The sequence below is a fragment of the Glycine max genome, chromosome 1 (assembly GCF_000004515.6).
Source record: "Glycine max cultivar Williams 82 chromosome 1, Glycine_max_v4.0, whole genome shotgun sequence".
In the NCBI taxonomy this organism is placed as follows: Eukaryota; Viridiplantae; Streptophyta; class Magnoliopsida; order Fabales; family Fabaceae; genus Glycine; species Glycine max.
The window spans coordinates 56,988,966-57,014,815 of record NC_016088.4 but is presented as its reverse complement, the minus strand read 5'-3'; the positions used below and the strand labels follow the sequence as shown (position 1 = coordinate 57,014,815).

Here is a 25,850-nt window from a genome sequence, read left to right as displayed (position 1 = left end):
TCTTCATTTTACTATTGTTTTTAATGAAATGACGAAAAAATAACATTTTAACAATTTTTTATTAGCAAAAGTCAAAAGAAAAAGATTTCAAGTACTTTAGAGGAAAATTGATGTAAGAATTGAAGAAAAAACATTGAAAAAGAATTGGAAGAATTAGATAGTTCAGCACGCACTCTTGCTTAGCGACCAAGGTCATACTTGGCACGCAGTCTCACTCAATGCTTAGAAAATAGAAGAAAAAGACACATTGAGTCTCAGAGTTCTCTAGTGAAAAAATTAAAAGTCTGAGTCTCTCCCTTAGGGGGAATTCTCTTTCTTTAGTCATTCCTCCTTTTCTTGCTTCTAGTCACCCAATTCCTTCTTCCATCCATATTAGCCCCTGAAGTGTAAAGTCTCTCATGACTATGAAAGACTAAATCCCTTTTGTTGGGAGCATAGAGGAAAAGACACACCGAGTCTCAGAGTCACAAAGTTCTCTAATGAAGAAATTCAAAGTCTGAGGCTCTCCCTTAAGGGAAATCATTTTTCTTTAATCATTCCTCCCTTTCTTGTTTCTAGTCACGCAACCCCTTTTTTCATTCATATTAGTCCCTAAAGGGTAAAGTCTCTCATGACCATAAGAGGCTAAACCCCTTTTTTGTTGGGAGCCTGGAGGCCAAACTAACTTTGTCTATTATCTATTTAATACAATTATGTTTCTATTATTCTTTTTTGTGCTTTTCTGTTATTATGATTTGATCATCTATATAATGTTTAGGGGGTAATGCATTGAAAAATGATTATTTTCTAAAAATTTGGGGAAGAGTATCTAAATAAATTCATTGTTAGAAATAGATTGACATTTGTTTTGCCTAATTTTTGCATCTTTTATCTTAATGTGGTTTGCTTATTTTATCTTTGCAAAGAAATTTGGGGGGAAAAGGATAAATAAACTAGGTCCCAACATTACATTACATCTAGTTTGACATATTAAGCTCTAACGTTATCACAGATTTCATCTTTTTGTATTTAAATTATTATTTATTCTTCTTGTTATCTTTTTATTTGTCTTACTCCAAATTTCACACTTTTTGTTTCCTTATCTTTTTCTTCCTATACTTCTTCTTTTTCATTACTTAATAATTGAACTTACATCACTTAAGTACAACCAAAGTTTCAATGAATTTGATACTTGGATTTTCATCTTGATATTTACTACTTGTGATAAAATTGATACACTTGACAACGAGTTAACACCCACCATTAGGCTGATCCTAATGGTTTAATTGATTGATTCATATGATTGTCCCTTTTAAGTGAAATATCTAGGAGTGTAAGTTTGGATTGAGTTGGGTTCTTTTGGTTTGACTTGCGTGTATTTGATTAGAAGATTAACCACAATACCCCGCACTCAACATTCGACTAAAAAATTGAGGGTAATGCTATAAATAGACTCTTAATATTTTATTTTATTTATAATAAAGCAAATTTTATTGAATAATAGACTTTGTTTGAAAGGATGTAATATTAATTAAGTGACTAATTAAATTTTTTGACAAAAATAATTTTAAGTAAAATTGATAAATATTTTATGACTATGTTATGATAATCAAAAGTGTCTATAATATGTCATATAATACCAACATCATTCACCATCTAGCTTCTAGTGAGTTTTTCCTACCAATATATATGAAGTCACTTGACTAGAACAATAATAATTTTAGAATAAAACATATTTAAAAAAATTAATTGTGAAAAAATAAGATTTGAATATGAAATATGGGAATTGAGTTGATAGTGTATAAAGGTGAAAACGAAGTTTGAGACCTACGACAATGAAGTAATTTCTGTATTGGAAATGCATAAATTGGCTTGGCATCCATGCTTGAACCACACGGTACCCCACTACTTAAGCAAACTGGTGAGGACGAAAAAGTACTTCTAAAGCCCAAAGTAAGTTAAGGATAAGCTAGTTATTTCAAATGACTAGCCAAACTTTTATTTCTCACGAGTTCGTAAGTTTCATCCAGTCTTTTATTTTTAATTTTTTGAATGATTTTTTCTTAAAATATATTTTCATTTAATTTCTGTAAATATTATATATTTTTCGTTAAGTATTACGAATTTCACATTTTTAAAAAGATAATGTGTTCCTTGTTGGACTTATTTTTTGAGGAATTCTTGTTTGACTTTCTTACTTAGAAGGATTAAATAAGAAATGCACAACATTTAAAGAAACAATAATAATAAGTACAAATAATAGAAATTATTAACGAAAAAAAGAATATTTTACCAAAAAAGTGTTATTTAAGAAAAAAAAATATCAAATAAGAAAATCATATTTTTGTAGAAGGAAAATCGTAAATTTGTTAAAGACAAAATTTTGAAATTAGTCTTTTTTAAATGGTAGTAAATAGTGTGCTTTTAAAAAGATAAGAGTGAATGCAATGCGTATTAAATAAGTTATAGAAAAAATATCTTTGTAAACAGAAAGAGAAAGGCAGAGAGGAAAGACTTTACCGAGTCCTTACGCGTTGTTTGTGTTTGCGTCGGAAGGAAGAGAAGATGAGTGAGAATTTGATGGAGAAAGTGAGCGCACTGGGAGAGCGCCTGAAAATCGGAGGCGTGGAAGTGGGGAGAAAGATGAGCGAGGGGATGAGCTCCATGAGTTTCAAGCTCAAGGAGTTCTTCCAGCCTGGGCCCAATCAGGCCGACAAGCTTGTGGAGGACGCTACTTCCGAGGCCCTGGACGAGCCCGAATGGGCCCTCAATCTCGATCTCTGCGACCTCGTCAACACCGACAAGCTCAACTGCGTCGAACTCGTCCGCGGAATCAAGAAGCGGATCATTCTCAAGAGCCCTAGGGTTCAGTACCTCGCCCTTGTCCTCCTCGAAACCCTAGTCAAGAACTGCGAGAAGGCCTTCTCCGAGGTCGCCGCCGAGCGTGTCCTCGACGAGATGGTCAAGCTCATCGACGACCCCCAGACCGTCGTTAATAACCGCAACAAGGCCCTCATGATGATCGAAGCCTGGGGTGAGTCCACCGGCGAGTTGCGCTATCTCCCTGTCTATGAGGAAACTTACAAGGTTCTCTTTCCAACTCTCTCTCTCTCTCCTTCTTTTTATTCATTTTCATATATTACTACCTAGTGCTCTTGGTGCATTTTGGTTTCTTGCTGGCTTATTTAAAATCTCGTTAAAATACTACCATTTGACGTGATTTTAGTAGGTAATTGTTTACATATTTGGTTCTACAATGTGAAATTGATGATTCTGAGTCTATTTTGAGTTGAAGCAACTTTAGGTGGCTTTTGCATTTGATTAAAAAAAATTGTATTTAATTTTACTATTAACTTGTTTTTAGAATAGAAACATAAATCATATTACTTTGAAATCAATTTTAACCAAAATTAATTTTGTAAAACACTCTCAAAAGGAAAGACTTACCCGACTTGAACATGATTGCCTCTCTCTCATAGAGGATACTACGGTCTCTCAAAAAACAATTTAGGAGCATTTTTTTTTCTTTTTTAAATTTTTTGATCGGTTACTTTTATGGTTGTTCAGAGTCTGAGATCGAGGGGTATTCGGTTCCCTGGCCGTGACAATGAAAGCTTGGCTCCAATTTTCACTCCTCCTCGTTCAGTGTCTTCTGCTCCGGAGGCTGATGTCAACCTTCAACAGCAGTTTGAGCATGATATTCCTGAGCAGTTTCATCATGATGTTCCCGTGCTTAGTTTTACGCCTGAACAGACAAAGGAGGCCCTTGATGTTGCAAGGAATAGCATTGAGCTTCTTTCCACTGTGTTGTCGTCTTCACCACAACAAGATGCTTTACAGGTATATTGTGGTCATGGTATGATGTTATTACTTGAAATGTTTAACTTTTGTTTTGATGGTTTTGTTTGATTTTGACAGCAAGTAATGTATGTTTGGACTGATGTGTGCTATTTGTGGATGGAATATGGATATAACTTCATTTGTTTTTGTAACTAAAAGCATGGGCTGTGTGCCGTGTTGACCTTTTGTCTTCAAAGTTTATTCCATGTACACCAGATTCTGAGTTGTGACCACTGTTTGGTGCTAAGAAGAGGTTAAGTAAACTACGTGGTTACATTCCATGCATAAGTTTTATTTTTGTATGGTGTTATTATGCCTGGGCCATTAATAGCATCATTTAGGAGATAAACAGAAATATCTCACATTTCACTCTAAGAAAAGGGGAAATCTTTTAGTGTTGCAAATTTGATCAGTTGTTTATTGCAATTCCTTTGCCTTCTTCTATAACAATGTTGATAATCTCTTCAAAGAAAAAATGAATGGCTGATTCTTGGTATATTTTTTTTATGTAAGTTTTCTCTAGGCATTAACCACGTCTTCTTTAATTTCCACTAATGAGATTTCTTTTCCCCCCTTGGCCATGATAATGCAATGATGGATATTGCGTATCTGAAATTCTGAATTACAGGTTTAGCAAGATGGAGGGAATTAAGACTAGATATGCTATTTACTATTTAGGGGGTATTTTGAAGAGTTAATTTATAGCTTATTTGAACTTATGCTTATGTATAAGCATTTGTGTAAGTGTTTGGGAGGGCTCATGAAATAGTTTATGATCTGTCCATAATAAGCTAGGCTCCCTAGGATAGCTTACGTACAACTTATCAAAACAATTTAAACTTGTTTTCTCTTGGATTGTATAAACAACTTATACATAAGTGCTTATATGGTAAACATTTACTCAATAAGTGCTTAATTATGCTATTTACCCAAAGATGTCCTTACCCTAATATGCCATAAGCAATTCTTCTCCATTTACCTAACTAGGCAACATCCAACCAAGAGATTATCCTAATATGTTTAATTTTGAAGAAAGTTAACCCTTGTGCCCTTCTAGAGAAGAAGGATATTGTATGAGGAACCCGTGAATTACCACGATATACATACATGTGACCGTTTCTTCCATTTGCATTCTACAGGATGATTTGACCACCACACTTGTGCAGCAGTGTCGTCGGTCACAGACTACTGTCCAGCGAATTGTTGAAACGGCTGGGGATAATGAAGCAGTGCTTTTTGAGGCCTTGAATGTTAACGATGAGATTCAGAAGGTCCTCACCAAATACGAAGAGTTGAAGCAGCCTGCAACTACTCCACTTCATCCTGAACCAGCTATGATACCTGTTGCTGTTGAACCAGACGAGTCACCCTATCATAGTAAAGAAGATGCTTTGATTCGAAAGCCAGCTGGATCAAGGACTGGTGTCGAGGGAGGGAGCAATGATGACATGATGGATGATCTCGATGAGATGATTTTTGGGAAGAAAGGTGGGGAAGCATCAGATGGGGGACACGAGACAAAGAAGCAGCCGTCATCGAAAGATGATCTCATCTCTTTCTAAGCCGCAATATAGTCTATGCTGAATATAAAACAGAGTGCCTTTAATTTCATGCCACTACTTTTATATCTAGATGTTGATGTTGACTCTGAACTTTGTTCAGACTTCAGATTGCTTGGTCCATTATTTTTTTGCACATTGTGTGCAACTTATGTTTGAATTATGGTATATAAGTTCTTGCAGGGTATACATGGGAACTCTATGGAGAATTTCAATGAGGTTGTCTACTTAGATTATTCTTCGTTGATGGTTGCCCTCTTTTAGCCATTTTATTTTGTTTTGTTCTTCCTTGGCTATGTACATCTCCCGTGCCACTACATTCTCGTGTCCATTCTTGTGCAACAGTCGGGGGCAGGCATGGGATAAGTTTCAGGTCCATGGTCATTCCTTACTTTCCACACCCACAAGTTTCACAACTTCGCAATGTAAATAAATAAATAAATTGCCCAAGAAATTTATAATGTAAGATAGGGATTTGCTAATGTATATTTTTTAGGAGTATGTTAGTAAATTATAACTATCATTTTTTTAAATACAACTAAGTGTAATTTGTTAACAACACATTCTATTGCATAAAATGTGGAATCCACCAACCAAATTCTGTGATTTCCAAAAAAGTTAAACATACAAGAGTGCTGCTTTTAAGAAAATCATAGTTTAGTCTTAATAAAGCTGTTTTCTTGGTCCAATGAAGCTATTTAATTTCAGAATTTAAAAAAAGTCTTAAAAGCGATTGCCTCGGAGAGCCCAGTGTTGGGGCTCAAAAAATAAAAAATACATACATGTGAAGAGCCCTCTATGCTGTTAGAGTATTGCTATTCTCACCAGTTTTTCTATTCTAACACCTCCTTAGTTTTTTTAAAAAATATACACTAACACATCCTTAATTGTTTGAAAAACATTATATCAAACCCCCCTAAAGGGAGGTTAGTGTAAATGTAGAAAAATGAAAACGTTTGTGTAATTTTACCAAACTTCAGGAGATGTTTGTATTGTTTACTCTTAAAAAAATGTTGAATAGTTTAAATAAGATAAGCAATGTCATAATTCCTAAAAATACTCATTAAGAAAATGAGATTCATAGTGACTGTTAAAAATGGCCAGTATGTTAGTTTTATTTTAAAAGTTTTAAGTTGCTACCAAGGTTGTGGATCTAGAACCTGCAAAGTCTGGACGTTCGATGAAGTTTCAAATCTAGACCTAGCGAAGTTGCTTTTGAGGTTCAAATCTGGACTCGGCAAACCTTGTGAAGTGCGATGTTGTTGAAGAGCTTTGGAGGCTCATTGTATGACTGGACAATGGAACTCGCCAAATGCTTGAAAATGTTGACGTAAGGTCCTCTAATGGAGTTGCCAATTAAATCATAAAGTTGAATGGGTATTATGATAAAAAAATATATTAAATTACTCATTTATTTCCTATAATTTTAGGATGTTTATCGTTTAGATTCTTATAATTTATATTTTAATTATCTTTTAGTCCTTATAATTTTAAAAGTAATTTTTTTAGTCTTTATAATTTTTATTTTAATTCTATTTTAGTTCCTATAGTTTGAAAGTAATTTTTTTAATTCTTATATTTTATATTTTAATTTCCTTTTAATTTTTATTATGAGTAATATTATCAGTTCGGGAAAAATTGGTTTCTTACTTTAAATAATAATTTATATCATTTGTATAAATAATATTTAGGGTGTATTATTTGGATAATTTTTCATTTTTTTATTATTAGGGTGGAAAATTCGATGTTATCAACCATGGCTGTGATTATCAGATCAGTCTTAGTGCAAAGCTAATGACCATGGAGCTATTGCCTTTTTGTCATATGTGATATAAAAGATGGACTCATTGTGTTTTGTCGTTAAAAAAAAAAGTTTTACATCCTTATTCATTTAACATCTCTATGTTTTTTTTAAATAAAATTGTTCTTTGATTATTTATAAATTGCATGCGTTGATTTATGAAATGAAGATTGAATCTTAAAAATGAACAATTATTTTTAAAAAATTAATAAAAATTTTGTGAAAATTAAAAACTGTTACAATATTTAAATAACTATATTTATAATAAGATAATTAATTTAAATATTTTGATGATTTTACTCGTTACTATAATAAACTAATTATTTTAAAATTTAAATATTAACAAAAGACTAATGTTTTAAAAAAAATGAATAAAATGATATATTTCAAAAACATAAAAAATGATAACAAATTTTTTAAAATTTTTTGTATCAAAATAAAATAATTATGAAATATAATAAATCAAAAAATCACATTAAAACTTTTTTTTAACATATACTTGGCCTTTAGACACCTAAAAAGCATACATATATGTTAGTATTACCTAAGAACAAGAAGTATGAGAGAGAGAGTCACAGCAATCCGAAGAAGAAAACCTTGGTGCCTAACCTCTGAAACTTAGGTTAGTCATATTGGAGAATGTCTCCTTCGATCTTACACAATCCTTTTATTTAATCAACTGCATAGCTATTAATTAATGGACATGATTTAAAATGGAAATAAATTACATGAAAATTGTGGCACACAAACACGAAACGCGTTTGGCAACGGTGTCACGTCACTTGAGGAGAATACTGCATATGAACATGTGCTACGCACGTCTTGTGTCACAAATCACAATCATTCATGTGAATGGCAAGAGTAAACAAATGAATCAAAAATATAGAAAAAGAAGAAATCATGGAACGTATTGAAAGAGAGGATAATAAATATATGAAAAAAGAATAAAGGATGTAATGAAATTGAAAACACGTTACAATTATGACAACCGGCAATTGTTACGGTTTAACGTATCAACAGCAGCCACGTAAACACCTAAAACGCTGCTTTTTCGGTCAATTAGAAAAAGCAGATGAGTATCTAAAACAATTTTCTATAAAGAATGACACCAATCAATATAATTCAGTTTTCAATGCATGTGAAATCTATAGAAGAAAAAATTTGGGTTAGATCCTACAAAATATATTTTTAAAAAAAGATGAAGAATTTTAGAGTGAGGAATAATTTTATAAGTACATTGAAAAGAAATAATTATTATTTAAATTGAGTTGTGTGTAATTAAGATCGACGTTAAAATTCTTCATGTAATTATAGTTAGATTTGAATTAGATAAGTTAAAATAATTTCTTGTTAACTCATTTATACATACATTTAGCAATATTAAAGAATAATTTTACTTGTGACTTTCATTCAAAAGATAAATAACGCACCATGCAGAAAACTTCATATTAGTATATGAATAATCCAATATAAATATGAAATCTTCAACGCAGATTAGTGTATATATGAAACCAAATTATGAATACATGATTATTTATTTTCACGACTCAACTAACTCTTAAGTTTTAAAATTAAAATTTTGCTGCGTAGCTAGTAAAATGGTTGAATAAAAAAAAGAGTAAAATTGTTGAACACTTGGAGTAATTAGATAGTAAAGTCGTTCCTTTAAAACAAACACGCACAAGTCGCTAATACCAAGTACAAACACACTTTAATTTAAACTTAAAACTTAAAATAAAGACGCGCGCTTATACAATTTTCAACACAAAGCATTAGTTGAATTGATGCGTTCAACAAATCTATATAACTTCATACAAGATTAAATAGTAATCAATGAACTTATAAACAAAAATATAGTACTCCTTACTCTACTTAATTAGGAAGGGGCAAGCTACAAAGTTTTAACCAAAAATTAACTTAAATATTCTTAAAATATTTAATTAATATTTTAAGTACCCTCACTAATATTTATATATAACTTAGTCTCTAAAGTTTAATTATCATTTAGCCTCAAAGTTTACATGAATAATAATAGTTTGGTGTCAACTTTAAACACGACTTTTAAAAGCATATATTTTTAATCATAATGTTATTTGAATACCTATTAGCTTTAAATTTGATACATTATCATTGCAAAATAAATTTATATTATCATTTAACAATGTACAAAAATATCGTTGGAATATACTTCATGTTTATATGGGGTGGTGTAATAATGATTCTTTTATAATTGAATAATACTTATTAATAATAATAATAATATAAAAATATTCACAGTGAAAGTGTTTTGATTGTTTTCCTTATCATTCTACTTTCTTGCAAATTACAATTATTGACAACAAAAGTTCAAGAATTTTTATGGTAACAATTCCGATGATTGTGGGAGGTCCCCCACTTCGCATTTTCTGCGACTTTATAAGTAAAATAATTTTGAAAAATGGAGATTGTTTTGTTCTTAAATTGAAAAACAGAATTTAATATATTATTTGTACAAAAAAAATGATATTATAAAGTTATACGTGCTAAATAATGCATTTCTCGAGGGAGTACGATATAATTGTCTGTTTGTCTTCACTCTCTATGTTTTGGCCTTTGGGTACAGTAAAATGTTTTTTTGGGTTAAAAATGTCACTTTCTAACTGAAAATAATTAATTCAACCAACAATAATAATTTGATCCCATCATTAAACACCGACCAGTGATTTTGTAATTTCAAATGTAAAAAATTAAAATAAAACTAGTGAGAGATTAACTTATGTCTCTCTTTTAAAAAAAATAAATGAAAAATGCACTTTATTAGAATAATTATGTGAAGCATCTACAAGAAGTGTAGGAGGATTATCCATCCAACATACCATTAGCAACATCATTGCATGTGCTTCCCCTTTTAAGAGATCTGGGAGTCCACGAAAAGATACGTAATTGAAATTTATTTTCAAGCTCCTTAAATTCATCTATAATGGTCCCTACACGTGGTACAATCCTGTTAGAGCTATGGAATACTTGATAAAGCATCCTCTTCAATCATTACACAAATATATTCCTATGTACTAACAATCTGAAGTTCCTATCAAATGGTCATTGTTTCTAAAACTTCTATGGAAAGAGCATTGATCTCTACAAGATTAGCCCATGCAGCAGCAAACTTCAGTCAATGTTTAGTCCCACTTTTATTCAACTTTTCCATCACTACTTGCAAATAATTTTCAAAATGATTTCGGAATCAGCTATGGAATTGCATCCAAAAAGTGCATGCATTAGAGACTTACCTTCAAGAGAGCAATAAAATCAAGCTTTGGGAATATTCATATTCCGTACCTTGTCAGATAGAGCCATATATATGTGTATGATGGATGCTTTTGATGCACCTCAAGGAGGAACAACTTGAACTTGCAAGGAAAATAATCCTTCTAGATTTTCTTTCCATGTCTGCATTTCCTGCTTAGGACATGTCTTATTCCTTTTAGTTAAAATTTTAATGCATGTTTTGATATACAGTATTCTTTTTAATGCATGTTTTTATTATTAATTAAAATTTATAAAATAATAAAATGATAAGTGTTATTCCGTTAATGAAAAAAACTTTGATATTGAATTTAAATATAAGTAAATTTTAACTAATTTTATTTTATTTAATGAATTTATTTTTAAAATACTTTCCATTTAATAAATGCTACTCCATTAATGAGAAAAAATGCTTTGATTTTTAATTTAAATATTAAATAAATCTCAACTAATTTTATTACATTTAATCAATTTTTCTCTAAAATATTCTTCATTTAATAGATTTTTTTAATTCAAATAACTTCTTTCCTTTTTTATATCAAATTCTAATAAAATAATTCATTTAAAAATTAACTTATTTTTTTAATTATAATTTGATGGAATTAAATATTATTAATCAATTTTCTTAGTTAACGTAAAATATTATTTTTTTTCTTCTTAGATTTAAATCCTGAGTAGTAGTCGTTAAGCTTTAGTAGGATAGAAAATTTGGAACTTGGAAGTGGCTTAGTGGTGTACAAAGTTTTGGTCACGACTAATTCTCCATCTGTCTTTGCTCTGTCTGTCAAATTGCGTGTGACTGTATCGTGTATGCGCGTCTCTCTGTTTGTTTGTTTAAGCCTTTAAGGTTACAGTTGGAGAGCAAGTTCAACACTTTTAAGCTTTTCTTTCCATCACATTCAAACACCCCATCTCTTCTCATGCCTTTCTGCTAACATCACCAAATACAGATCTGAAACAAACAAACAAAAGAGGTAAGCTTCATCTTTCATCTTTTGCTTTGCACCACCACCCTTTTCTGTCACCTGCTTTTCTACTCCAAGGCTTCAACTTTACTAGACCAGTTTTCCTGCATATCTGATGATCTGACGTTAAAAGGGTAGGAAAGCAGTGAAAAATGAGAATTGGGCATCTTTTTTTTTTTTTTTAAGAAAAAAAATGTGATTTTTAAGATTTATGATGGTTTATGGGTTCATTAAAGCAGGGAAGTCAAAGGGGTTTATCAACTTCAGCTGACTTGTTAATGTCGTTCTTGCTGGTTAGGGGCATCGGTGTCAAAGGGGTTGCTTTTGTTGCTGAGATATTGTGAGAGTGAAAAAAAGAGAGAATATTTTTGGGATCTTCTACTTCTAGTAGGGGTTTATGGAATAAAATGTTCATGGGTTGAGTGTCTGCATCTCTGTGCAGATTCCACTGAATCTCTGGTCCATTGTCTTTTCAACTTCTTTTTTTTTTGGGGTGGCAACCACGCCCCGTGAAATTATGTAGACATTTTTCGGGATTTCTTTTATTTATTTTTCTCTGATGTTTGTGTGGACCTGTTGAAATTATGTATACATTCTTCAAGGTTTTACTGAGATCCATCCAGGGCTTACTGTCGAATAATCCAGCCAGCGCTATAGATTCAGATTCATCTTTGATATTTGGTTTCAGTCTTTAACTTTTATGTTATAGATTTGTTTCTAGTGGATTGAAATGACTATAGTTTTTTATGACTTACTAAATTTCTGATTTTCAGGATATTATAATCAGCCTTAGTCGTCAAATATGGCATCAAAATTGTTTAGGGAAAGCCGATCATCTATATCATCATCGTCTGATGCACCCGATGGCCAGAAGCCTCCTTTACCTCCAAGTGTACAATTTGGCCGGAGAACTTCCTCGGGTCGCTATGTCAGTTACTCTAGAGATGATCTTGACAGTGAGCTAGGGAGTACTGACTTCATGAATTATACAGTGCATATACCACCTACCCCTGATAACCAACCTATGGATCCATCAATCTCACAGAAAGTTGAGGAACAATATGTGTCAAATTCACTTTTCACAGGTGGATTCAACAGTGTCACTCGAGCCCATCTCATGGATAAGGTGATTGAATCTGAAGCAAATCATCCACAGATGGCTGGTGCAAAAGGATCTTCATGTGCAATTCCTGGTTGTGATTCTAAGGTGATGAGCGATGAACGTGGTGCTGATATTCTTCCATGTGAGTGTGATTTTAAGATATGCAGAGATTGTTATATAGATGCAGTAAAAACAGGAGGTGGGATATGCCCAGGATGCAAGGAGCCATATAAGAACACAGAACTAGATGAAGTGGCTGTAGATAATGGGCGTCCCCTTCCACTTCCTCCACCAAGTGGAATGTCTAAAATGGAGAGGAGATTGTCCATGATGAAGTCAACGAAGTCAGCACTGGTGAGGAGCCAAACTGGAGATTTTGATCATAATAGGTGGCTCTTTGAAACAAAGGGAACCTATGGCTATGGCAATGCTATATGGCCAAAGGAAGGTGGTTTTGGAAATGAAAAAGAGGATGATTTTGTTCAGCCAACTGAATTGATGAACAGACCCTGGAGACCACTTACTCGGAAACTGAAGATACCTGCTGCCGTTTTGAGCCCATATCGGTATAAAGCTTTAGTCTTAAATGCTGTTTTTTTTTTCTTTTCTAAAATATCATTTTTGTTTTGTTTCTTTTCTAATTATACCAACTTAAACAATGCTGTTCCCCATTATTCTGAATGGCAATTTGGCATTAGCATGTATTCCCATGTTCATGCCCAAAATAGATAATAGTTTATATTAATATGTTTGCGGTTTAAGATTTGATAGATTAATAAGCTTACATATGAGTATGGCAATTTATCAATATTGACTTGGTCCTATTCCTTTCTTCAAGCATTCCAACACCAACTTAGAATACAAGTGAGGCTTATCAATTATTTACTTGCCCAATCCTTTTTCTTTATATTGTGTATGTATTTTTAGTCTTTGCAGTTAGACTTTTAAAACTGATTTTCTCTTCACATTTTTTAGTTCTTGCTTGTTTGTTTATCCTACAATTATATCATGTATACTAGTCCTGCACTTAAAAAGTAATGTGCACCACATCAATAATCTACATCATCTGACAATTTCCTTCTTCCTTTTATGTCTGTTTGTACAGTCTTATCATTTTCATTCGTTTGGTTGTCTTGGCACTGTTCTTGGCGTGGAGGATCAAACACCAAAATACTGATGCAGTCTGGCTATGGGGCATGTCTGTTGTTTGTGAGATATGGTTTGCCTTTTCCTGGCTGCTGGATCAACTGCCCAAACTATGCCCAGTGAATCGTTCCACTGATCTTAATGTTCTGAAAGAGAAATTTGAAACACCAACCCCTAACAATCCTACTGGAAAATCTGATCTTCCAGGCATAGATATCTTTGTTTCTACTGCTGATCCTGAGAAAGAACCTCCTCTTGTCACTGCAAACACTATCTTGTCTATTTTAGCTGCTGATTACCCTGTTGAGAAGCTTTCTTGTTATGTTTCTGATGATGGAGGAGCACTTCTAACTTTTGAGGCAATGGCTGAAGCTGCCAGCTTTGCTAATGTGTGGGTTCCCTTCTGTCGTAAACATGATATAGAGCCCAGGAATCCTGAATCATACTTCAACTTAAAAAGAGATCCTTACAAAAACAAAGTGAAGCCTGATTTTGTCAAGGATCGTAGACGGGTAAAGCGTGAGTATGATGAATTCAAGGTTAGGATCAATAGTCTGCCTGACTCTATCCGTCGCCGGTCTGATGCCTATCATGCAAGAGAGGAAATCAAGGCCATGAAAGTTCAGAGACAAAACAGGGAAGATGAACCTTTAGAAGCTGTAAAGATTCCAAAAGCAACATGGATGGCTGATGGAACTCATTGGCCAGGAACTTGGTTGAGTCCTACATCTGAGCATTCTAAGGGTGACCATGCCGGCATAATTCAGGTACTTAAGATGTCCTCATACAGTTTTATTCAAGTGTCAAATTAGTCTTACTGAGATGAGTATGATGAATAATTTGTTTATTCATGAATGATGCAGGTGATGCTGAAACCTCCGAGCGATGAACCTCTTTTAGGAAGTTCTGATGATACAAGGCTCATTGACCTGACTGATATTGATATCCGTCTTCCCCTTCTTGTTTATGTTTCTCGAGAGAAGCGCCCAGGCTATGATCACAACAAAAAAGCCGGGGCCATGAATGCATTGGTTCGAGCCTCAGCTATAATGTCTAATGGCCCTTTTATACTCAATCTTGACTGTGATCACTATATCTACAACTCAAAGGCAATGAGGGAAGGCATGTGCTTTATGATGGATCGTGGAGGTGACCGCCTTTGTTATGTCCAGTTCCCCCAGAGGTTTGAAGGAATTGATCCCTCTGATAGATATGCTAACCATAATACTGTTTTCTTTGATGTCAATATGCGAGCCCTTGATGGACTCCAAGGACCAGTCTATGTGGGAACTGGGTGCCTTTTCAGACGGGTTGCACTTTATGGTTTTGACCCACCACGTTCTAAAGAGCACCACACAGGTTGCTGTAATTGTTGCTTTGGTCGTCAGAAGAAGCATGCATCACTGGCAAGCACCCCAGAAGAGAACCGTTCACTGAGGATGGGTGATTCTGATGATGAGGAAATGAATCTATCGTTGTTTCCTAAGAAGTTTGGAAACTCTACTTTCCTCATTGACTCAATTCCAGTGGCAGAGTTCCAAGGTCGTCCGCTAGCTGATCACCCTGCTGTGAAAAATGGACGTCCACCTGGTGCTCTCACCATACCCCGCGATCTTCTTGATGCATCAACTGTCGCAGAAGCCATCAGTGTCATCTCCTGTTGGTACGAGGACAAGACTGAGTGGGGAAATCGTGTTGGATGGATCTATGGATCTGTGACAGAGGATGTGGTCACTGGATATAGGATGCACAATAGGGGATGGAAATCAGTTTACTGCGTGACCAAGCGTGATGCCTTCCGTGGAACTGCTCCCATCAATCTCACTGACAGGCTGCATCAGGTCCTTAGATGGGCTACTGGCTCAGTTGAAATATTCTTCTCTCGAAACAATGCGCTGCTGGCTAGCCCAAGAATGAAAATTCTTCAAAGAATTGCATACCTAAATGTTGGAATCTACCCCTTCACGTCCATATTCCTAATTGTCTACTGCTTCCTTCCTGCACTATCTCTCTTCTCTGGCCAGTTCATTGTCCAAACCCTCAATGTCACTTTTCTTTCTTACCTCTTGGGCATCACTGTGACTCTGTGCATGCTTGCTGTGCTTGAAATTAAATGGTCTGGCATTGAGCTGGAAGAATGGTGGAGAAATGAGCAGTTTTGGCTGATTGGAGGGACCAGTGCCCATCTAGCTGCGGTGCTTCAAGGTTTGCTCAAAGTCATAGCAGGGATTGAAATATCATTCACCTTGACTTCAAAATCTGGTGGTGATGATGTAGATGATGAGTTTGCTGATCTCTATATTGTGAAATGGACATCCCTTATGATACCACCTATCACAATTATGATGGTTAACTTAATAGCTATAGCAGTTGGAGTTAGCAGAACCATATACAGTGTCATACCACAGTGGAGCCGTCTACTTGGTGGTGTTTTCTTCAGTTTTTGGGTCTTGGCTCATCTCTATCCCTTTGCAAAAGGTTTGATGGGAAGAAGAGGGAGGACACCTACCATAGTTTTTGTGTGGTCAGGCCTCATAGCAATCACAATTTCTCTCCTCTGGGTGGCTATCAACCCCCCTGCTGGTACTGACCAAATTGGGGGTTCATTCCAGTTCCCTTGATAGGTCATTCTTTTTGTCAGATGAATCTGTCAGCAATTTTTTTATTTAAAATTAGTTTCGGTTTTTTTCCTCTTGATTCTACATATTGGTTCTACTAATGAATGGACGTAAATTATGTTGTCTATTGTGCTTATGAATTTTGTTTAGAACTTAATTCCAGAAATATGATCATATTTAGCTTTCTGCTGATTAAGAGGCTTTCTTTTTTTGTCTTCTTACATAAATCAAAATCAGCGTTTGCCCCCATTTTTTGACAATTATTTCTGAACTACTTCAGAACTAAATCACCCACATGTAAGTTGTGCAGTAATCGGTATTTTGGCATTGACAATATTTCCAATAATTATATATAGTGGCAAGCATGCCATTTCTTTTTAATGTGGATCTGCAGGATGCATTTTGCTTATATTGTTATTTTTAACTATTGACGAGCTACAAGGTGAAAAAATAATCACAACAATGAAGTAATATTAGTAAGTGGTAGTGTTGAGTGTGAGGATTTTTCTTTTATATCGTTATATAATTAAGTCATGATTTAATTTTGATGATGATAGTACGTAATTATATGTGATGAATGATTTTTAGTTGAGTTTATAATGACATTGAAATTCCATGGCTAATTAATTAATGATTTGTAATATACTTTTTATAAGATGTTTGTAAAATAATTATTATACCGTGTGATTTTTTTATTGGGGACCGATTTATTGCTCTATTACTTAGAGTTATTAAAGTGTATGCTTTTTTGTTGGTGAATTATAGTGTATGATATGTCGATTTGTTTTGTTAGTTGTTAAATAAAAATAATTTTGAAAGGTATAAAATAATTTTAAAAAAACGCCGAATTGAATAACAAAAAATAGTTTAGTTTGTTTCAGATTTAATATTATAGTCAATAGAATTAAATTGAATCACATGATTTTTATGTATTGTTCCAGTGTTTTTTAATTAAAAATTAAACCAAATTACACCACAATAATCCCTACTCTCGAGTCAATTTGTAAAATTAGGTAAAGTAACCTACCAAATTAGTAAGAAAAACATACAAGAACTTCATATCCCAACCCACCATTCGCTGCTGAACATCAAGTATCATATTATATTCTTAGCAAATCATATTTCTAGAAACATTATGGGTTATGTTCTAATATTATATTCTTAACATAATAAAATTTGTTAGTAGCCTATTGCTTTTGGTATGTCATTTCAATAAGGTTTTAACTTATTTTAATAGCTTATTATGTTAGTGGCTTGGATTTGATGTTCCGTTCCAGTTGGTGTTGCAGCTTATTTGGTCATTGAAGTCTCATAAGCCGTGGCATTTATGGATATGGATTTTGTTGGGATCCTTTTCTGCTTGTGTTGACACATCATACTCCTCCTACACAATGTTAGATATGCTATCGCCAACATTATGTTTTAGCATGAAAACTATGTATGTGTTGTTGACTTTGTTTTGTAAACTTTCTTGTTTAGGAGTGGACACTTCTTGTGTTTCCTTATATATTAGCTTTTTTTCTTGGATGTTAAAAAAGATTAACCGAAAAATTTGTTTGATCTTATTAGTTCTTTTTAATAAATAATATTTTTTTAATAATTTATAGTTTTTTAAGTTATATTTCAAGTAACATTTTTTAAAACATTAGTTATTAGTTATTTATTTATTTTTCTTTTATTCTTAAAATATATTTTTTTTTTACTCTTTTCTACATAAGACGTGATTTTATTATATATATTTTTTTATGTCTCTTCTTCAATTCTTAAGGTTAGATTTTTTTTAGAAGACATGATTTCTTATTATCCTTCTATTTTATAAGATATTGGTAATAAAGTAATAATATATACAAAGTTTTTTTTTTTATTTTAAATATTTTTATATTACATTAATTATTTTTACCATTATACTGTTTGTAATATTTATTTTATTATTTCAATATTATACTTCAAGATATTAATATCGATAGATAATAGGTTTAGATTCTTTTTAATTATTTTTATGAATAGTTTTATATCACACTACTTATGTTAACCATGACACTATTTCCAACATTATACTTCAAAATATTTCAACCATTATACTAATTAACATAATAAAAATATAATATCTACTTAATAAAATATGCTGTTTTTTACTTGATAATATAAGAGAATAGTATAATACACACTATAAAAATAACTGAAAGACAAAAGTGTAATTAAAATAATTGATCTATAAGCAAGAAGATTATAAAAGTTTAAAATTAATTATAAACTAAAATTATAAATACTAAAAAATGTGTTTTACTAATAAATTAAAATTTATATAAATTACCCATAATCATTTATATTTTACATATAATTTTACTAACTTATAATTTAATAAGACCATCACCTCTAACGTCATCATTTACACGGCAACTTAAGCAAAATAAAATTGCTTATTAAAATTTATCATCAGAGTACATGACGTTACATTGTTTATACAAATATTGCTGCTTTGCTTTTATAAATACATGCTTAAATTAAATTTGTTAAGAATAAAAAAAATACCTTTTTAAGTTTTAACCCTTTGTTTATTAGAGAGGGTTCAGAGGGGAGGGAAAATTCAAAAATTAGCATGTCTCGTATCTTCTACGCATTATTTTAATTTAATTTTTTCTCCTTTTTTTATCCATCTACTTTATTTTCATTCTCACTATCAAAAAGATCATACAGAAAAAAAAATTAACAAGATTCATAAAATTAAGTTAAACATAGATTTAATATTGAAATTTTTTTATATAAAATACTTAAATTTATATGACATTATAAAATCCATAAAATTGAGATAAGTAATTCATTCAACCTACCACATATATATTATATGAATGTTCTAAGCTAAATATAGAATTTTCAATTACCACTTAAATTTTTAGCTTTCAACAAGGTTTTTTTTTTTTTTTTAAATCTTTCAACTAACGAGAGTATCGCACATCTCAAATTTTGATTTAACTACTATTTTGACAGTTCGTGATTTCTGCCTACAAAAACTACAAAAGTTAAATGAAAATATTATTTACTTAATTAGCTACATTTAAATGGTTATATATTTTAATTTATTTGTATTTAAATATAGTTACTCCCATATATATATTTTTTGTTTGACTGGTTCCATATACAAATTAATTAAGTTGATAATTAACTTATGGTATTTTCTTTCTGGAAGAAAAATCATAATCCTATAAACTCAACATGCCATATATATACACGCATGGCCAGTTTGACCTGAGCACCATACCGGCATGCCGCTCCCCTTGACGCCTGTACGAAAGAATTCCCACGTGAAACAACAACCAAGAAAAATAAATTAATATTTTAAGGCATTGTGTTTGACAAATTAAAGAAGGTTTTTATTTATTTATTTTCACTCTCTCCCTGTATTGGTTTTATTTTTTAACACGTAACATAAAAACTGAACAAATATATTTTAACATGTAAGTATGTAACATTTTACATGAAGAGAAAAGAGTTTATTTTAAAAAATACAGTTTTTTCTATAAATATATTTTTAATATAACTGACTAAATGTTGCCTTTTTAAATATATGTCAACAACTCTTTTTCTACGTGAAATAAAAGTTTTCATTCTTTGTTCTCGTAATAATTTTCTTGGAATTTAATTATTATAATTAATAACTAAGAATTAAATAGGAGTATTTGATTAAGATCCAGAATGGCAGGCTGAAAGAAAAGGGGGTGGGTAGGTAGGTAAGTAAGAGTGGCTAGAAGAAGAACGCTTGTTCTCAACGTGACTTAAGTCGTGGCTGCCCCTTCTCCATCTACTACTTCTCCTCCTCATTCATTCCCACCTAACACACACACACACACACCCTTATAATATTACTTATCACACTTCCATTCTCTCTATCACCACACCACACACGTAAACACATTCAGACACCACCATGATAACTCTAGCTCCTTCTCTTGATACTCCAAAAACTGATCAAAACCAAGTTTCTGATCCCCAAACTAGCCATGTCTTCAAATCAAAATTACCAGATATCCCAATCTCCAACCACCTCCCTCTCCACTCCTACTGCTTCCAGAACCTCTCCCAATTTGCCCACCGCCCTTGCCTCATCGTCGGACCCGCCTCCAAAACCTTCACCTACGCCGACACCCACCTCATTTCCAGCAAGATCGCCGCCGGATTGTCCAACCTCGGAATCCTCAAGGGCGACGTCGTCATGATCCTCCTCCAGAACTCCGCCGATTTCGTCTTCTCCTTCCTCGCCATCTCCATGATTGGCGCCGTCGCCACCACCGCCAACCCGTTCTACACCGCCCCGGAGATCTTCAAGCAGTTCACCGTCTCCAAGGCGAAGTTGATCATAACACAGGCAATGTACGTGGACAAGCTCCGCAACCACGACGGCGCGAAGCTCGGCGAGGACTTCAAGGTCGTAACCGTCGACGATCCGCCGGAGAATTGCCTCCACTTCTCTGTCCTCTCGGAGGCGAACGAGAGCGACGTGCCAGAGGTGGAGATCCACCCGGACGACGCGGTGGCGATGCCGTTCTCCTCCGGCACGACGGGTTTACCTAAAGGAGTGATTCTCACGCACAAGAGTTTAACCACGAGTGTGGCGCAGCAAGTTGACGGAGAGAACCCTAACCTCTACCTCACCACCGAGGACGTGCTCCTCTGCGTGCTTCCGCTCTTTCACATATTCTCGCTCAACAGTGTGCTATTGTGCGCCCTCAGGGCGGGGAGTGCAGTTTTGTTGATGCAGAAGTTCGAGATCGGGACACTGCTGGAGCTGATACAGCGGCACCGAGTGTCGGTGGCGATGGTGGTGCCCCCGCTGGTGTTGGCGTTGGCAAAGAATCCGATGGTGGCGGATTTTGACCTGAGTTCAATACGGTTAGTGCTGTCCGGAGCTGCTCCCTTGGGGAAGGAGCTCGAGGAGGCTCTCCGGAACAGGATGCCTCAAGCTGTTTTGGGACAGGTATGTAACTATAACACTTTTAAATTATTTTTTATACTTGTTATTCAATATAAAATTATTTTTAGATCATCACTATATAATCATTAAACTCATTTATTTATATATATATCAAATTTTATAATAAATTATAAATTTACATAGGTTTCATTTTTTATTTAACTATGTTTTTCAATAAATTTAAATTAATAAAAAAAAACTTAGTATTACAATCAACCTTATAATTAGATAAGATAAACATACATCATCTTCATTTAAGTCTCCCACCTGTATTTTGTGTGGCTACTTATTTTTCATACAACTTTTGCATGCGGGTCACGGTAGTTGGAAAGGCGGGGGAATCAATTACTTACGTTTTCTTTCTTTGTTTCTTTGGCGTCTCCCCTTGTGTTTCTAGACGTGGACAAGTGTAAATTATAAAAAGATATTGGAGAATATATGAAAATCAAACAGTATTAATTATGATGGCGATGGAAAGTTGGATTTGGGGTCAGGGGGAATAGGAGGGACAAACCTGTAGTATTTCATCACTTTGGAGTCATCGCAAACTACACTTTGCTTCTTCCAAATTCAATTTTCCTACTTGTCCCGATCGTCCTGAATTTATCAATAAGGAACACTTTCAAAACATTTACCAGTTCGATCTATAACATTAAAAGCTTTTGATTATTTACTATTAAGTCAAGTACAATATAAGTCTCATTGAATAATGTTAATTTAGTAATATAAACATCAAAATGTTAAACAAAATATATTATTAATATTTTTAATACCGTGTACATTATGCAGTTTTTTTTTTTTTTTATTGATACTCAGTCATATTTTGGTTCAAGTGATCCAGAGCACATGCAATTTTTTTCTTCCTTTTTATCTTATTTTATTCCCATTTCTTTGCAACTTGAGGTGCATGGTTAAACCTTTTTCATTACGTAGACTAATTCTCGCATAAATTGGACTTCTACATGTCAATCCTTTTTCAAATAATTTCCGTAAGGATATTCTAGCGTATCATTTTAACTCTTTTTTAATATTTTTTCTTAAAAAAAAAGCTCTTTTTTATATGTTAATATACTAAAATTAAAATATTACCTCAGCAGACACCAAAATGGTAAAATAGTGAATAAGCCGCACGAGCATCCATATATGACTTTTAGTAACATGTGCATGGACCTAACCAGGATCAAACTTGGCACCTTCATTTTCGTTGTAGTTTGGGTTAGTTAAATTGGTCAAGTGACGTAATGCCAACCAACACTATACCAGTCAACGATTATCTGCTCTTGTGCACTGCAGCCTACTTGCCTAAATTTTAATAAATATTATTTTTGGTACGTTAATGTATAAAATATTTATTAATTTTACGATAATTATTTTGTGTTGAAATTTGACTCATCAGTGAAATATGTCGTCGATCTCAATCATATTTTTATACTTTACAAGACTTGAAATATTATTTAAGAAAATCAAATACACCTAAATTTTAAAAGAATAATTAATTATGTTAGAAAGTTTTATGAATTTTTTTTTATAAAACCGAGTAATTATTTTTTAAAATTAATCTGTTCTAAAGATACACTTAATAACATTACTAAATACTAATGGTTGAATTACAAACGGAATATTTACACAAACTGGTACATTGCGCATGCTTCTGAACAACGTACACGAAATACGTGCTATGTGTTTGTATTTCTTATACTGTATGTTCTTAAGGTGCATTACAAAATCAAATTCTAAACTTGGGACATCGTAAAATGCATTTATGTTTAGGGTTACGGGATGACAGAAGCAGGGCCAGTGCTGTCCATGTGCTTGGGCTTTGCAAAGCAACCTTTCCAAACAAAATCAGGCTCTTGTGGTACCGTAGTCAGAAATGCAGAACTCAAGGTTGTTGACCCTGAAACTGGTCGTTCTCTTGGCTACAATCAACCCGGTGAAATTTGCATCCGAGGGCAACAGATCATGAAAGGTATATATAATATAGTGTTCTTCTGGAGTTTTTTTTAATACACTATTAGGAAACAATTAATTTAATCTATTTTTTTATAAATAAAAAATTGAATTGGCTATCCACTTACTCTTAATTTTAAATATGTCAGGATATCTGAACGATGAGGCAGCGACAGCATCGACCATAGATTCAGAGGGTTGGCTTCACACCGGTGATGTTGGCTACGTAGATGATGATGACGAAATTTTCATTGTTGACAGGGTGAAGGAACTCATCAAATATAAAGGCTTCCAGGTATATTAATAGGCATTTAAATTTGCCTCACATATATAGTTTTATAGAGAGAAAACAATGTGACAAGAATTAATTAATTATATTTATTCTTTTGTTGTGCTAGGTGCCCCCTGCAGAACTTGAAGGGCTTCTTGTAAGCCATCCCTCCATTGCAGATGCAGCTGTTGTCCCGTAAGCTTCTTAATCTGAATTTTAATGGCTTATTATTGTGCATATATAGTGGACATGACTGACTGACTGACTAATAATTTTATCAATATGTTAACAGACAAAAGGATGTTGCTGCTGGTGAAGTTCCTGTTGCCTTCGTTGTGAGATCAAACGGCTTTGATCTAACTGAAGAGGCTGTAAAAGAGTTTATAGCTAAACAGGTATGTGACGGTGACAATAATTATATTTTACTAGCTACTTCTATACAATTTGGCTAACTTCATTCATATCGATCAAATACATAAAAACATGAAGTGATTTACATTAGTAAATGTAAAATACTGCGCATATAAATTTAATTGAAGCTTATTGTTTAATTTGTTGTCAACAACAGGTAGTGTTTTACAAAAGACTGCACAAAGTTTATTTTGTTCATGCTATTCCCAAGTCTCCATCAGGAAAGATATTAAGGAAAGACCTCAGAGCAAAGCTAGAAACCGCCGCCACTCAGACGCCTTAAAGGCTAGCTAGAACCTGCCCCCTTTTTTCTTGGCAATATTTTCCTTATTTTTTATTTATATTATTGGTTTCACACGTGTAATTTACGTATCAATGCTTCACGGCATTAAGCCAATCCGAGAAGCAGTTGCACTTACGTATAATCATTGTATTTTTATGTCCATTGTCCACCACCATGTCTGTATTGTGGTTTTAGATCACTAATTTTCGAGACCTTGTATTATTGGTGTTATCAAATCCTTGCTATTCTTCATCTTCTTCATCTTCTTCTTCTTCAGATGTTTGGTAAGCGTCAGTGTCGATCAATTATTATTTTTTAATGTTAGGACCATTGCATATGGCATATTAAAGAAAGAGAAATGACACCTATTTAAAAAGAAAGTGATAGAATCGTACTTAAAATGGTGTAGTCAAGTGGAAAAGAATATTAGTTGTTAGCATGAGGGGGAAAAGAACTCAATCAATTCAATGATCAAACACTGTTTCATATACAGGAAGTTCGGGTTATTGAAGCCAACAGAACAGGGAAAGGATAAAAGCAACCTAACTAAATCCAAGTCATTAACTTAAAAATCATTTGAATTTTAAATTTGATCAAGGTTCAACTTGGATACAATCGTAGTGAAAATTCAGATGGAGGAAGAGCAAGTTGATCAGTGGAAGATTGGATACCAAGGAGTTGAAAGAGACTTGCTTGAACTTTGTCCGGGACTGCCTCACTGCTCAGGAAACCCTTCTTTACTGTGTCAGAGACTGTGCAATCATGAAACGTATGTGGGAATTGCTTGGTTTCAGGGACTCCACTTTTTCAACGATATACCTGACTCAAGGATGGTATATTAATGTGGTATTGCAACTAGGGTCGCCATGAATTAGATTTTTAAGAATTCAATTTATATTTACTTGATCTTAAATTTATATTTATATATTTTTTTTAAATAATTTAAATTTAAGATTCAATTCATTTAAATAGATATAAATTTGGTCATATCTAATTTATATTCACTTAAATGTTATAAGAATTTTCTTACAAATTTTAGTAATTAAATGTTAAGAAGTAAAAACTTAGTACTTATTCATTTAAGACTTATTTTCAACCGACCTTGATCAAAATTATTTCAATTGATCTTGGTTAAGGTATTTTCGGCCTACCTCAATCAGGGCAATTTCAGTTAACATCGGCCCAGATATTTTTAGACCAATGTCAACCAAGATTATTTTTCGATTGACGTTGTTCAATGCATTTCTGGTTGATGTCAGTCAAAGTTATTTTTTGTCAATCTTAGGCATGTTATTTTTTGGTTGAAGTCAGCTAGGGTATTTATTCAATGTCAGTCGATGATATTTTTTTGTCAATATCAACTAGGGTTTTTTTTATTAGCATCGATTGTGACTATTTTTTGGCCAATGTTGGGTAGGGTTTTTGTGGCTGACATTGGTAAGGGTTTTTTTTTGTTGATGCTGGTCGTTGATATGTTTTAGTCAACATCTGTCGAGACTATTTTTTGATTGACGTTGTTTAAGTTTTTTTGTTGATGCTAGTTGAAACTATTTTTTTGTTGGCGTTAGCTGGGGTTTGTTGGCCAAAATCGGCCATGATTATTTCTTTTGGCCAATGTTGGCTACAGATATTTTTTGTTAACATCAACTAGAATTTTTTTCGATCGACGTC

General features: G+C 33.3%; 3 protein-coding genes across 4 annotated transcripts; all 3 read left to right on the top strand.

The window, feature by feature from the left end:
* Nucleotides 1-2,444: 2,444 nt before the first annotated feature.
* On the top strand, nt 2,445-5,858 carry LOC100793134 (TOM1-like protein 2-like). Its single transcript, NM_001252950.2, has 3 exons — nt 2,445-3,066; nt 3,547-3,819; nt 4,959-5,858. The coding sequence occupies exons 1-3, from the start codon at nt 2,545-2,547 to the stop codon at nt 5,379-5,381; spliced, it is 1,218 nt and encodes a 405-aa protein (NP_001239879.1). The 5' UTR covers nt 2,445-2,544; the 3' UTR covers nt 5,382-5,858.
* Nucleotides 5,859-11,189: 5,331 nt separating this feature from the next.
* Nucleotides 11,190-16,487, top strand: LOC100792604 (cellulose synthase-like protein D2). Of its 2 annotated transcripts, none has more exons than XM_003517500.5 (4): nt 11,190-11,438; nt 12,203-13,097; nt 13,637-14,444; nt 14,541-16,487. In XM_003517500.5, exons 2-4 carry the CDS (start codon nt 12,232-12,234, stop codon nt 16,296-16,298), a joined length of 3,432 nt encoding a protein of 1,143 aa, XP_003517548.1. In that variant the 5' UTR covers nt 11,190-11,438; nt 12,203-12,231; the 3' UTR covers nt 16,299-16,487. The 2 variants fall into 2 exon arrangements, with proteins under 2 accessions (XP_003517548.1, XP_040873423.1); XM_041017489.1 differs by lacking the exon at nt 11,190-11,438 and adding an exon at nt 11,467-12,110.
* Nucleotides 16,488-20,187: 3,700 nt separating this feature from the next.
* On the top strand, nt 20,188-24,398 carry 4CL4 (4-coumarate--CoA ligase 4). The gene is made up of 6 exons (NM_001249307.2): nt 20,188-21,267; nt 23,035-23,233; nt 23,364-23,509; nt 23,613-23,680; nt 23,778-23,880; nt 24,054-24,398. Exons 1-6 carry the CDS (start codon nt 20,221-20,223, stop codon nt 24,177-24,179), a joined length of 1,689 nt encoding a protein of 562 aa, NP_001236236.2. The 5' UTR covers nt 20,188-20,220; the 3' UTR covers nt 24,180-24,398.
* The last annotated feature ends 1,452 nt before the right edge of the window (nt 24,399-25,850 follow it).